This window comes from Amia ocellicauda, chromosome 8, assembly GCF_036373705.1.
Source record: "Amia ocellicauda isolate fAmiCal2 chromosome 8, fAmiCal2.hap1, whole genome shotgun sequence".
Lineage (NCBI taxonomy): Eukaryota > Metazoa > Chordata > Actinopteri > Amiiformes > Amiidae > Amia > Amia ocellicauda.
In genome coordinates this window covers 17,233,160-17,246,135 of record NC_089857.1, presented here as the reverse complement: position 1 = coordinate 17,246,135, position 12,976 = coordinate 17,233,160, and the positions used below count along the sequence as shown (strand labels likewise).

The window sequence follows — 12,976 nt, the reverse complement described above, 5'->3', positions numbered from 1 at the left end:
GATGTTATGTATCCACTCGTCCATTTATTGCTATATGTATGTATTTACATAGGAGTGTATGTTTGTATGTATGTTGATATCATTGGATGGATGTATCATTACAGCTCTAAATATGTTTGTGAATACACAAACAAAAACAAAACAGAAGTTACATCTTTGTAGGGAAATTAAAAAAACAAACTAAAATTGGATTCAAACTGATATCTGTATATATATTTTTTCATCCCTTTTCATAAAGCTGACAATAATGTGACCAGAAACAAAAATGGTAATAGGTTTGTTTGAAACAGCATTAATATTCAAATTGTCGCCTGGGTAATGACTGGTATAATTTTAGAAATTATCAAAGATTATTTTATAAATCTAAAAAACAAACTAAAAATATGCATAGAAACTGCAAACTGAGTGAGTGAAGTATGATTACTTGGAAAGAGGGCCCTGCATTTATTGTCTTTGTTTACAGTATTTACTTTTCTCCAGATTTAAATATGAATTACATCATTCTTAAGTGTTAATGGCAAAACCGTTTGTGAAGGAGCTGGCATAAGAACTCTGATAATGCCTATCACCAGTTATATCTCTGTGCACAACATTAAGATCAAATGAAATGAAACTAAACAAAACAAAACAAAAAATAGACTTAATTAGTTTTGGAAACTTTGCTCCATATTTTTCTAGAGGGAATTAAAACCAATTGAATCAAAAGAAAAACAGACACATAATGATAAACTTCATTGCAAATAAATAAAGTAATAAGCTTTCTCAGACATGCATATACAGTACGTGATTTGGACCCAATTAAAACATTAAAAGGTTTCAATTCCCTTCGGTAGTGGAACAAAAATGCATCTGGAGAATGAAAGTGAATCTCTGAGAATGGGAAGGAATGGAAGTTTAAAGTTGTCTTTTTAAGGACTCCGATGTATAATTAATCTTCCCTTGTCTTCATTGACATTCTATTGCAGTAAAACTTGTAACATTTCGCAGATATCACAGTATGGTTTGTAAAATGTAGGACATGAATCCCAAAACACTTATTGCTAATCCATGATTACCTCTCCGAGCGGAATTGTCTGAAATGTCTGAAAACTTTCTGGCAGCTATAAAGCAATTGCATATATTTTGTAGGCCTTTTCTATTATATCCTATTGAGATGGTAAAATATCAAAATGTTGTTTCTCAGCATACTAACCTAATACAGTGATTTATTAATAGCAAATCTATAGTTAATGAACCATTGAGCAATAATACCTGCATCAGCAATACATCTAAGTATATCTAAATATAATTTTAGTGTCATAAAGCTAGTTCGCCTGCATGCATGCTCTTGTTTTGCAATTATGTCACTTACGATGATGAAACACTCAAATGAAAGATGAGCTGTGGTAGTTTTTATTGAGTGAAAAGGGAGTCACTTACCTCCTTGGATGGTACTCTCGAGCCTTTCCTCTTGTTCCACCACGTCTCAATCATGGCTATGAAACAAGACAGGACTACTCCTGCAGCCAGAATACAGAAGACTCCTGCAAAGCTCTTGATATCCAATGCGCTGCCTTTCTGTTTTGTGTTCACGGAGGAGTACAGGTCACACTGACTGTCCTTTGGCCACCATTTCAGTTTCAGGATGTCCATATCACCGTTCTGCTGCAGTTCAAGAATCCTGAGGGGCAAGATGGGAGGAAACAATGATTCAAGAGGTTACCTGATTTTAATACTAGTCGTCCTTCGTACTTTTACAATTGAACATTTTATTGTCCCATGAGCCTATTTGGTAGTACAGCAATAATAGTCAAAATAATTATAATAATAGTTTAGAGAAGGGGTACATAGGGTGCAATGATAGGAAATCCTCCTGAAGATCACTTGATTGATATTTTTAATTCATTATTATTATTATTATTATTATTATAACATACATTATTGTAGACATATGTAAAGACAATACTGCTGTCTCCTAAAAGCAGGATTCAAGATCTGTTTTTCTAACTGGTGAATACAAGCTTATAAAATTATATGAGGGCCCACATTTCTTCTGATGGGTCTGGCAACATGGGAATAATGTAATGCTTATATAGAGAATACCAAACCCAACACACAACTCACAAAGGCATAAGACAAGCTGATGCTTATATAAACTGCCACCAATATAACTGGTCGTGTCTTTGGAAGGTACAGACAACTTCAGAAATTGCAGCTGGTAGTGAGGAGTGAAGAATTGCCTGAAGCCGCATATTAAAAGCATTTTTTTATTGCAGGGCTCTGTAATTTTATAGACATTTGAGTTTTTAAAAAGTTTAAATAACTAAATGTGACATATATATTGCTTTTATATATATATATATATATACAGTGAGGGAAAAAAGTATTTGATCCCCTGCTGATTTTGTACGTTTGCCCACTGACAAAGAAATGATCAGTCTATAATTTTAATGGTAGGTGTATTTTAACAGTGAGAGACAGAATAACAACAAAAAAATCCAGAAAAACGCATTTCAAAAAAGTTATACATTGATTTGCATGTTAATGAGGGAAATAAGTATTTGATCCCCTATCAATCAGCAAGATTTCTGGCTCCCAGGTGTCTTTTATACAGGTAACGAGCTGAGATTAGGAGCACTCTCTTAAAGGGAGTGCTCCTAATCTCAGCTCGTTACCTGTATAAAAGACACCTGTCCACAGAAGCAATCAATCAATCAGATTCCAAACTCTCCACCATGGCCAAGACCAAAGAGCTGTCCAAGGATGTCAGGGACAAGACTGTAGACCTACACAAGGCTGGAATGGGCTACAAGACCATCGCCAAGCAGCTTGGTGAGAAGGTGACAACAGTTGGTGCAAATGGAAGAAACACAAAATAACTGTCAGTCTCCCTCGGTCTGGGGCTCCATGCAAGATCTCACCTCGTGGAGTTTCAATGATCATGAGAACGGTGAGGAATTAGCCCAGAACTACACGGGAGGATCTTGTTAATGATCTCAAGGCAGCTGGGACCATAGTCACCTAGAAAACAATTGGTAACCCACTACGCCGTGAAGGACTGAAATCCTGCAGCGCCCACAAGGTCCCCCTGCTCAAGAAAGCACATGTACAGGCCCGTCTGAAGTTTGCCAATGAACATCTGAATGATTCAGAGGAGAACTGGGTGAAAGTGTTGTGGTCAGATGAGACCAAAATCAAGCTCTTTGGCATCAACTCAACTCGCCGTGTTTGGAGGAGGAGGAATGACCCCAAGAAAACCATCCCCACCGTCAAACATAGAGGTGGAAACATTATGCTTTGGGGGTGTTTTTCTGATAAGGGGACAGGACAACTGCACCGCATCAAAGGGATGATGGACGGGGCCATATACCGTCAAATCTTAGGTGAGAACCTCCTTCCCTCAGCCAGGGCATTGAAAATGGGTCGTGGATGGGTATTCCAGCATGACAATGACCCAAAACACACAGCCAAGGCAACAAAGGAGTGGCTCAAGAAGAAGCACATTAAGGTCCTGGAGTGGCCTAGCCAGTCTCCAGACCTTAATCCCATAGAAAATCTGTGGAGGGAGCTGAAGGTTCGAGTTGCCAAACGTCAGCCTCGAAACCTTAATGATTTGGAGAGGATCTGCAAAGAGGAGTGGGACAAAATCCCTCCTGAGATGTGTGCAAACCTGGTGGCCAACTACAAGAAACGTCTGACCTCTGTGATTGCCAACAAGGGTTTTGCCACCAAGTACTAAGTCAAAGGGGTCAAATACTTATTTCCTTCATTAACATGCAAATCAATTTATAACTTTTTTGAAATGCTGCGTTTTTCTGGATTGTTTTGTTGTTATTCTGTCTCTCACTGTTAAAATACACCTACCATTAAAATTATAGACTGATCATTTCTTTGTCAGTGGGCAAACGTACAAAATCAGCAGGGGATCAAAAACTTTTTTTCCCTCACTGTATATATATATATAAATATATATATGTGTGTGTGTGTGTGTGTGTGTGTGTGTGTGTGTGTGTGTGTGTGAAGAGATGCTTAAAAAAAAGAGTTCCTATTATTAAATTGATTGTAAAAGCGAGCTAATTTATTGTAATGTAATAAAGTTCGTTTTTGCCTTAGTTCAGTCAGCTGAAGAGAGAGTAAATAAAGCACAGTGTGTATACAGGCTTCAAAGCAGAATGATGTAATTTACTCTCCAAGCCTTGTACTCAGACTGACATCATGATCCCAAGTGACAAGTGTCAAGGGCTGGGACAATAGTCCAGTGTTTGTTGGCACATGTAATTGTCCCATCTTAAAACATTGTCTAACAACATTCAATGTAAAGGTTGCAGCTAAATATTAAGTAAATATCACAACTTTTGCTGCTTTACAGTACTCATTGGAGGTGCTTCCATATGCTTAAAAGTAAGAAAAAACTTTTAATTCTGCATATGCTGTTATGATATGACTGATATTAATCACAGGTGTCGGCACACAATCAGAAATCCTCGTATCTGTGTTTTATATTTGGGAGAAGAAAGTAGGCACTCCAGAACATCAAAGACATGGTGCCTGTGTGAAAATGGAAGCTGGAAAAACATGAATTATTTCAAATATACATAAATATGACAAAATAAATATTAAAGGAACATATTAAACATCCCTCCAAGATGTATACACAAAACATCATTTAATGTATTTTTTCCCTCAATAAATAAATAAAAAAAATAACTAAAGGAATTTTGGCAGTACAGACTAATGCCAAATGCTTAGTTTTCTTCTGTGAAATTTGTGTTCCTTTCTATTTAAAACTAAAATAAAAAATAAAATATATTTGTAAGCACCAAATAGCTTGAAATAGTAAAACTCACTTTCAAAGCTTACAGTAAAGATCTAGCTTAGTGCTTTTAATATATATATATATATATATATATATATATATATATCATTAGAGCTAAAATGGTGGTGTGATCTTCAATATTTGAAAGTTTCATTAATGGTGTAAATTGTGATATCATATTCTCAACACAAGAGGGCAATATCCACTTAGCAAAAAAGAGGAGGGAAGTCGGGGTGGTGGGAATTTTCAATATGCCGCAGTGAAACAAAAAAAAGGAGAAGTGCCGTCCGGGCTGTATAAAAACTCTGGCAGATCGACAGCAAATAGATTTGGATGTTAATAATATAATGGACATTTGGAAACACAAATACCTTGAAGCACCGGCATACATCTACTGAAGCTTTGAAACAGGGACAGCAGCCCTTTTAAAGGAAATATGGAGCCTTTGGAAATGAACTAAAGACAATGCAAAGAAGAAGACCAGACTGCTACATTCAGGAGTAAAAGAGACATCACCCAGGCCTCCATCGATTAATAGTTACCGGTTTTCTGAAAGACTGACATAACCATTAAGGTTCATTCCCTCTGTAAGCTTTATTTTTTCTCTGCTGTCTTTCAGGAGTTCTTTCAGTGTTCGGGGAAAACATCAGCTTGGAAGAAGATAACTGATAACTGCAGCTCCTAGCTGACAAAAACACACAGGCTGCACTTCTTAATAACAGCACGGTGCACCACGCGTTTGTTCTCATTTTAATTGTGACAACAGCAGCCCTGTCCTCTGCTCTGGTTATTAGTTTGATCTCGGCACAACTTCTCCCGAGTTCTATCCGCTATTGTAAACAGAGATCCTTCTCTTTCCTCAGGTGAAAATGAAAAATGTCATTCTCATCTCATCTGACAGTCTCCCTTATTTTTTATTTTTTATTTTTGTGTGTGTGTTTGCACAAATCCCAAAGGAAATTAAATGCTGTAATAACACAAACAGATAAACGCTTGCCGGTGTTTCTTGGTTCTGAAGTGTCTGGCTTGTAAAAAGGTGCTGGAATAAAAGAGGTGTGGGGAAATTCTACTTTGCAACATCTGATATCTCCAGTGAGGGATAGTTTAGGGGATAGGTAAAGTTGGAAAGTTCAAATCTGCGGCAGGATCAAGTCACACAGATGATAGATGATGCATTTATTACAGGGGGTACACTAATCTGGCTCCACAATTATAATACATTATAATATTACATAAAATGATTTAACTCATGTGCTCCCCACCACCCAAATATTTAAAACATAAAAATTAAAAGTTTGATCCTCCCACACTTTTTAACGCAATGACGCACTGTCTAGCAATCAAGACGCAAGTTCTTTAAATTGTCAGACTAGTCAATCATCAATTACCCTCCCCGGAGACAGACATAAATCAGGCCTGGGAGTTGTCTTCACAGCAAAGTCCCCCTGAGACAGGAGGACTGTACTAACTATCTTCCTAGTTAGGTCTACTTTGAAAAAATGAAACCGACAATCTGCACTTTCTCACATCTAGTGGGCAACTAATCAGGACTCATTAACACACATTTTAGAAAAAAACAAACCCATCAATAAAACATGTATAATCTTGTAATGAAATATGTATTGAGGTCAAGACTCTCAGCAGGCATCCATTCAACGAGACTACTTGAGTCATTGTCGCTACACTCCTAGCTTTTTTGACATAGTGGAGACACACAAGCCCTCACCATATAATTCCATGTTGAGCCCTACAGGCCAAACACTGCTGGTTTGATCTGGGATATGTCACTGCTGACTGTTACTGGGATTATTCAAGCACACAATTGGCTGAGCACTGCCAGGGTTGCGTGGGCTCAAAGTCGGGCATGGTTTCCGTGCCTTGATGTGCAGCAGCAACTGCCATGGCTGGACGTGTTAGCAGCGCTAGCCCTGCTTATGATAGCTTAGCTGTTTACTCTGCTGAAATGCAGTGTGAAAAGAATCAGATGTCAGCACACGCTTTTTTGTTGACTTCATTCCAGTACAACAGGGGGAGAAAATTGTGTTTCCAATAGTTTGCTACCACCACCAGAAATGGATTATACCAGACGTGGTCTTGTGCCAATTTTTTTGTATTTTTCTAATGGCACCATGGCTTCCAGTATGTGTTGTGATATGTTGGACAACAGTACACTGACAACAGTGATGAAACTGTTTGGCAAGGGCTCTATACCTTGTAAAAAAGCTCTGATTGTAACACAGTGGCTCAAGGTTAGATGTGTTGAACTGATGTTATTGCCTGCTGAGAGTGCTGACCTCAATCCTATATAACACTTTTGGGTTAAACTAGAAAGCTAAACATAAGTAGACCTCAAAGACCATGCTCTTGTTGCACTAGAAGTTTCCTAATGGGAGATGTATAACAGAATTCTTCTGGCAATCAACATTTTTTAGCAGCCATTAAATACAAGGGTTGGCCTCAACCATGTTAAATATACAGCTCTGGAAAAAATTAAGAGACCACTGCAAAATTATCAGTTTGTCTGGTTTTACTATTTATAGGTTTGTGTTTGGGTAAGATTAACATTTTTGTTTTATTCTATAAACTACTGACAACATTTATCCCAAATTCTATATACAAATATGAATGGAATTGATTGGCTGCCATACATGTAGAGATGATGATTTAAGAAAAATTTGCAGTGGTCTCTTAATTTTTTCCATAGCTGTATTACTAGAACCTGTCTTTTGTTTTTTTTTTCTTGTTGCACTAATACATTTTTGTAATACAATATTTGTCCCTGCTACAGCATGCACATTTAATACAATTATATAAAGTTATTGTGCCTTGTAGGTTTCCAGATTCCAGTGTCTGTGAATGCTTTTTCTACTTTGTGATGCAGACCTCAGCTTGTGTTGTTTCTTGATACACAAAGGAAATAATTTTGTCAACAATGCCTATTGGAATTCAGGTAAGAGTTAAATACTTTTTTACTTTAAACATTTCTCATAGTATTTCATTAAACAAATACAGGAGGGAATGGTGATGGTACTATTTATTCTACAGTTCACAATGAAAGATGTGAAAATCCTCAAATGTATAAATGTGCTGTTCAGGGAATTGTGTTTTTCAAAAGCTAAAATTGACATTTTCAAAGCAGTTTTCATTAGCTGAAATATCATGACACATTTTCAAGAAGGGAACTGAAATTGTTAAATTCACAGTACTAAGAAGCAATAATATTTTTCCAGGTGATAAAGGATAGACATTCACTGCTGTTCTCTCCTGTTTTATAACTTTTGAGCTACAAAAATGAAGAGATCATCTTGTGATGGATTATGCATGTTTGACATTCACTCACAAAAGCAATTAACTGGGAGTAAATTCAATTTATATATCTGATAGAGACCAACTTGAGACATTTAAAACAACCATTGGAACTTGCATTGCGTATTTGTTTTATAAATGCATTTCAGATGCATTTAAGACTAACTCTAACTCAAAACTAACTGTATCAAACAGCAATATGTCACGCACATAAAAATATATTTTCCTCATTTGTACTGCAACACTTCATCAATGCAAAAATCTTGTTAAGCACGTACAACAATGTTTGGCAAAACCCATTTCCCATGCATCGGGTCACTACTTAGTAATGTTGTAACAGTAACGGTATTAATTTCCAATTTGAAGAACCTTTCTAACCTTTGTGCTAGAGCAAAAGACTCGATAAATCTGCCTCTATATCTTGTTAATGGCGCAGCCAATTATGTACCCAGCATTAAGAACAATCATTTGCAAATTAACAATAAGAATGATATCAACCAAGAAATCTGAAAATGCTATGGCAAGACATAATTACAGCATATATCTAATATGCATACTGGCAGCAAATCAGATATTTATTATGGCAGGCACGACTACAATATATACTCCATATGTGTAAAAGCATGAGGATAAAATAGCCTTAGGTTAATTGTAAATGTGTTCCTCCGTTATATAAAACAGTTTTAGTGATATCTGATGACGGCTAAGTTCCTTGTGATGCACAAACTGTGTGAAGGTAAACCCCCAAAACTGCACATGCCATACTTCTCTTTAAGCTTTAAACCGTGAGCACAAAAGCTCTCAATATTTTCTGTCATTCTTGTGATCTGCCTGCTGTGTTATATTATGAACTTAAGAGATATTTTAATGAAGCAAATATACTGCTTCTCTTTCAACTTAAAGCAAGAGCTATCTGGCCATGAGCTTAAATTTAACCTTCAACCCTTCCATCTCTGAAAGCATATCTCCACACCAACATGGCTCTCTTAAGAATCAGGAAACCTCACGTAGCTAATTTCATTTTGGCAATGTCTGCTTAAAATTGATTTAATTGTGTGCTTTTTAGTTTTTTAAATTACATATATTTCAGGCTTGAACTATTTTCAAATTAGCTACTATTTGCATTGCCTGTAAACATATTTTGTCTGATTGTACATTCCTATTGATTTGATATGCAAAACAAAATAAAATCAAAACGCTTAAAGGTCTGCAGTGCATTGTATCATAAGGTGAAGTTAGCATTCACTCAGGAACCTTTGTATTAAAAAGCACAACCTGATTTCAATTGTTCCAGCGACAACAACAAAAGGATGTACATCCCCTTAACCAATACACGTTAAGACATATTTTGTTGTCTTTTATTGGTTTGTGGATCAAGAGCTACAAAGCAAAATCAGGTTGTGTGCACCATAACAGAGTTCTGCCCTACTTATGCATCACAATACACAAGAATACACAGCTGTGTTTCCTAAAACCTTATAATTATCCCAATTAATCAGCCAAATTCCCTGGCATTTCTTGTCAAGTCCTTTAGACAGTATCTTTAACATAACCAGGTGATAAAGAAACTTTCAAAGACAGGTTCAATGTCCAGGTCAGTAAAGCAGAACTAAAGATCCAGAATATTGTAACTGAATAACCGGGGCCTGCACTGGATAATGGGAATTTGATAACAGTTCTGTCTCTGTGAAGTCTGTTGGTTTAAAGTAGATGTTTTGAGTACTGAAAAGATTTCAATTTTTGAAGTTAGGACTTTAAAGTGAGATGTAATGCGTAGGTTCCTTCTGATCCTTGTAGCAAAAAAATATGAATAAAAACATTTATTAGACCATGGGCACCGAAGCTAATTTGAAGCAGAGTGCAGCATGGGAGAGTAAACAAACTATATTTTAGCAGCATTAGAATTATGATATTCAAATCATAAATCACTTCAACATGTATTGGAAACATTTGCCTTAGTACAAATGCCAACTACACCGATCAGCCATAACATTATGACCACTGACAGGTGAAGTGAATAACACTGATAATCTCGTTATCATGGCACCTGTCAGTGGGTGGGATATATTAGGCAGCAAGTGAACATTTTGTCTTCAAAGTTGATGTGTTAGAAGCAGGAAAAATGGCAAGCGTAAGGATCTGAGTGACTTTGACAAGGGCCAAATTGTGATGGCTAGACGACTGGGTCAGAGCATCTCCAAAACTGCAGCTCTTGTGGGCTGTTCCCGGTCTGCAGTGGTCAATACCTATGAAAAGAGGTCCAAGGAAGGAGAAGCGGTGAACCGGCAACAGGGTCATGGGCGGCCAAGGCTCACTGATGCACGTGGGGAGTGAAGGCTGGCCCGTGTGGTCCGATCCAACAGACGAGCTACTGTAGCTCAGATTGCTGAAAAAGTGAATGTTGGTTCTGATAGAAAGGTGTCAGAACATACAGTGCATCGCAGTTTGTTGCATATGGGGCTGCGTAGCCGCAGACCAGTCAGGGTGTCCATGCTGACCCCTGTCCACTGCCGAAAAGCGCCTACAATGGGCACGTGAGCATCAGAACTGGACCATGGAGTAATGGAAGAAGGTGGCCTGGTCTGATGAATCAGTTCAAGGTGTTGACTTGGCCTCCAAATTCCCCAGATCTCAATCCAATTGAGCATCTGTGTGATGTGCTGGACAAACAAGTCTGATCCATGGAGGCCCCACCTTGCAACTTACAGGACTTAAAGGATCTGCTGCTAACGTCTTGGTGCCAGATACCACAGCACACCTTCAGAGGTCTAGTGGAGTCCATGCCTTGACGGGTCAGGGCTGTTTTGACGGCAAAAGGGGGACCTACACAATATTAGACAGTTGGTCATAATATTATGGCTGATCAATGTATATAGCTAACATTTCTCAGCATGAAAAAAAAATAAAAAATGAGCAGAAATAAATGTAACTTTCAATACCTTAACACTGGCTTCATGACTTTCTATGACTTAAGTACAAACGCTGTAAGGTACAAGTTTATAAGTATTTAAACAGGAAGACCTACAGTGAGGGAAAAAAGTATTTGATCCCCTGCTGATTTTGTACGTTTGCCCACTGACAAAGAAATGATCAGTCTATAATTTTAATGCAGGGTGTATTTTAACAGTGAGAGACAGAATAACAACAAAACAATCCAGAAAAACGCATTTCAAAAAAGTAATACATTGATTTGCATGTTAATGAGGGAAATAAGTATTTGACCCCTTCGACTTAGTACTTGGTGGCAAAACCCTTGTTGGCAATCTCAGAGGTCAGACGTTTCTTGTAGTTGGCCACCAGGTTTGCACACATCTCAGGAGGGATTTTGTCCCACTCCTCTTTGCAGATCCTCTCCAAGTCATTAAGGTTTCGAGGCTGACGTTTGGCAACTCGAACCTTCAGCTCCCTCCACAGATTTTCTATGGGATTAAGGTCTGGAGACTGGCTAGGCCACTCCAGGACCTTAATGTGCTTCTTCTTGAGCCACTCCTTTGTTGCCTTGACTGTGTGTTTTGGGTCATTGTCATGCTGGAATACCCATCCACGACCCATTTTCAATGCCCTGGCTGAGGGAAGGAGGTTCTCACCCAAGATTTGACGGTACATGGCCCCGTCCATCGTCCCTTTGATGCGGTGCAGTTGTCCTGTCCCCTTATCAGAAAAACACCCCAAAGCATAATGTTTCCACCTCTATGTTTGACGGTGGGGATGGTGTTCTTGGGGTCATTCCTCCTCCTCCAAACACGGCGAGTTGAGTTGATGCCAAAGAGCTTGATTTTGGTCTCATCTGACCACAACACTTTCACACAGTTCTCCTCTGAATCATTCAGATGTTCATTGGCAAACTTCAGACGGGCCTGTACATGTGCTTTCTTGAGCAGGGGGACCTTGCGGGTGCTGCAGGATTTCAGTCCTTCACAGCGTAGTGTGTTACCAATTGTTTTCTTGGTGACTATGGTCCCAGCTGCCTTGAGATCATTAACAAGATCCTCCCGTGTAGTTCTGGGCTGATTCCTCACTGTTCTCATGATCATTGAAACTCCACGAGGTGAGATCTTGCATGGAGCCCCAGACCGAGGGAGACTGACAGTTATTTTGTGTTTCTTCCATTTGCACCAACTGTTGTCACCTTCTCACCAAGCTGCTTGGCGATGGTCTTGTAGCCCATTCCAGCCTTGTGTAGGTCTACAATCTTGTCCCTGACATCCTTGGACAGCTCTTTGGTCTTGGCCATGGTGGAGAGTTTGGAATCTGATTGATTGATTGCTTCTGTGGACAGGTGTCTTTTATACAGGTAACGAGCTGAGATTAGGAGCAGTCCCTTTAAGAGAGTGCTCCTAATCTCAGCTCGTTACCTGTATAAAAGACACCTGGGAGCCAGAAATCTTGCTGATTGATAGGGGATCAAATACTTATTTTCCTCATTAACATGCAAATCAATTTATAACGTTTTTGAAATGCGTTTTTCTGGATTTTTTTGTTGTTATTCTGTCTCTCACTGTTAAAATACACCTACCATTAAAATTATAGACTGATCATTTCTTTGTCAGTGGGCAAACGTACAAAATCAGCAGGGGATCAAATACTTTTTTCCCTCACTGAATATAGATAATGGAGTTCTAGATTGAAATATAATATTATAATGTTGAAAAGGGCCAGCACTATGTCTATAGTAACATAATGTACAAACAGATGTTTATATGTATGAAGGGTTTAATATCTCTGTAAACTGTGAGATAAGAGTGCCCCCATTCTTCCAAGTACTTAATACATAATTATAAATAATTGGTCTTTGAATGCTCATGTAATCGTTTTTTGTTTATGAGGGATTCATTAACAACACCAATTGATGAATAAATAAATATTTATACACAC

At 38.1% G+C, this 12,976-nt stretch overlaps 1 protein-coding gene across 1 annotated transcript in view; it reads right to left on the bottom strand.

Annotated features, from left to right (window-relative positions):
• The window catches only part of grid2 (glutamate receptor, ionotropic, delta 2), a 219,984-nt gene that overhangs the window by 16,643 nt on the left and 190,365 nt on the right, over nucleotides 1-12,976 (bottom strand). The window contains exon 14 of the mRNA XM_066711696.1: nucleotides 1,420-1,660. Coding sequence (XP_066567793.1) covers nucleotides 1,420-1,660 — 241 coding nt within the window. The remainder of the gene's footprint in view (nucleotides 1-1,419; nucleotides 1,661-12,976) is intronic.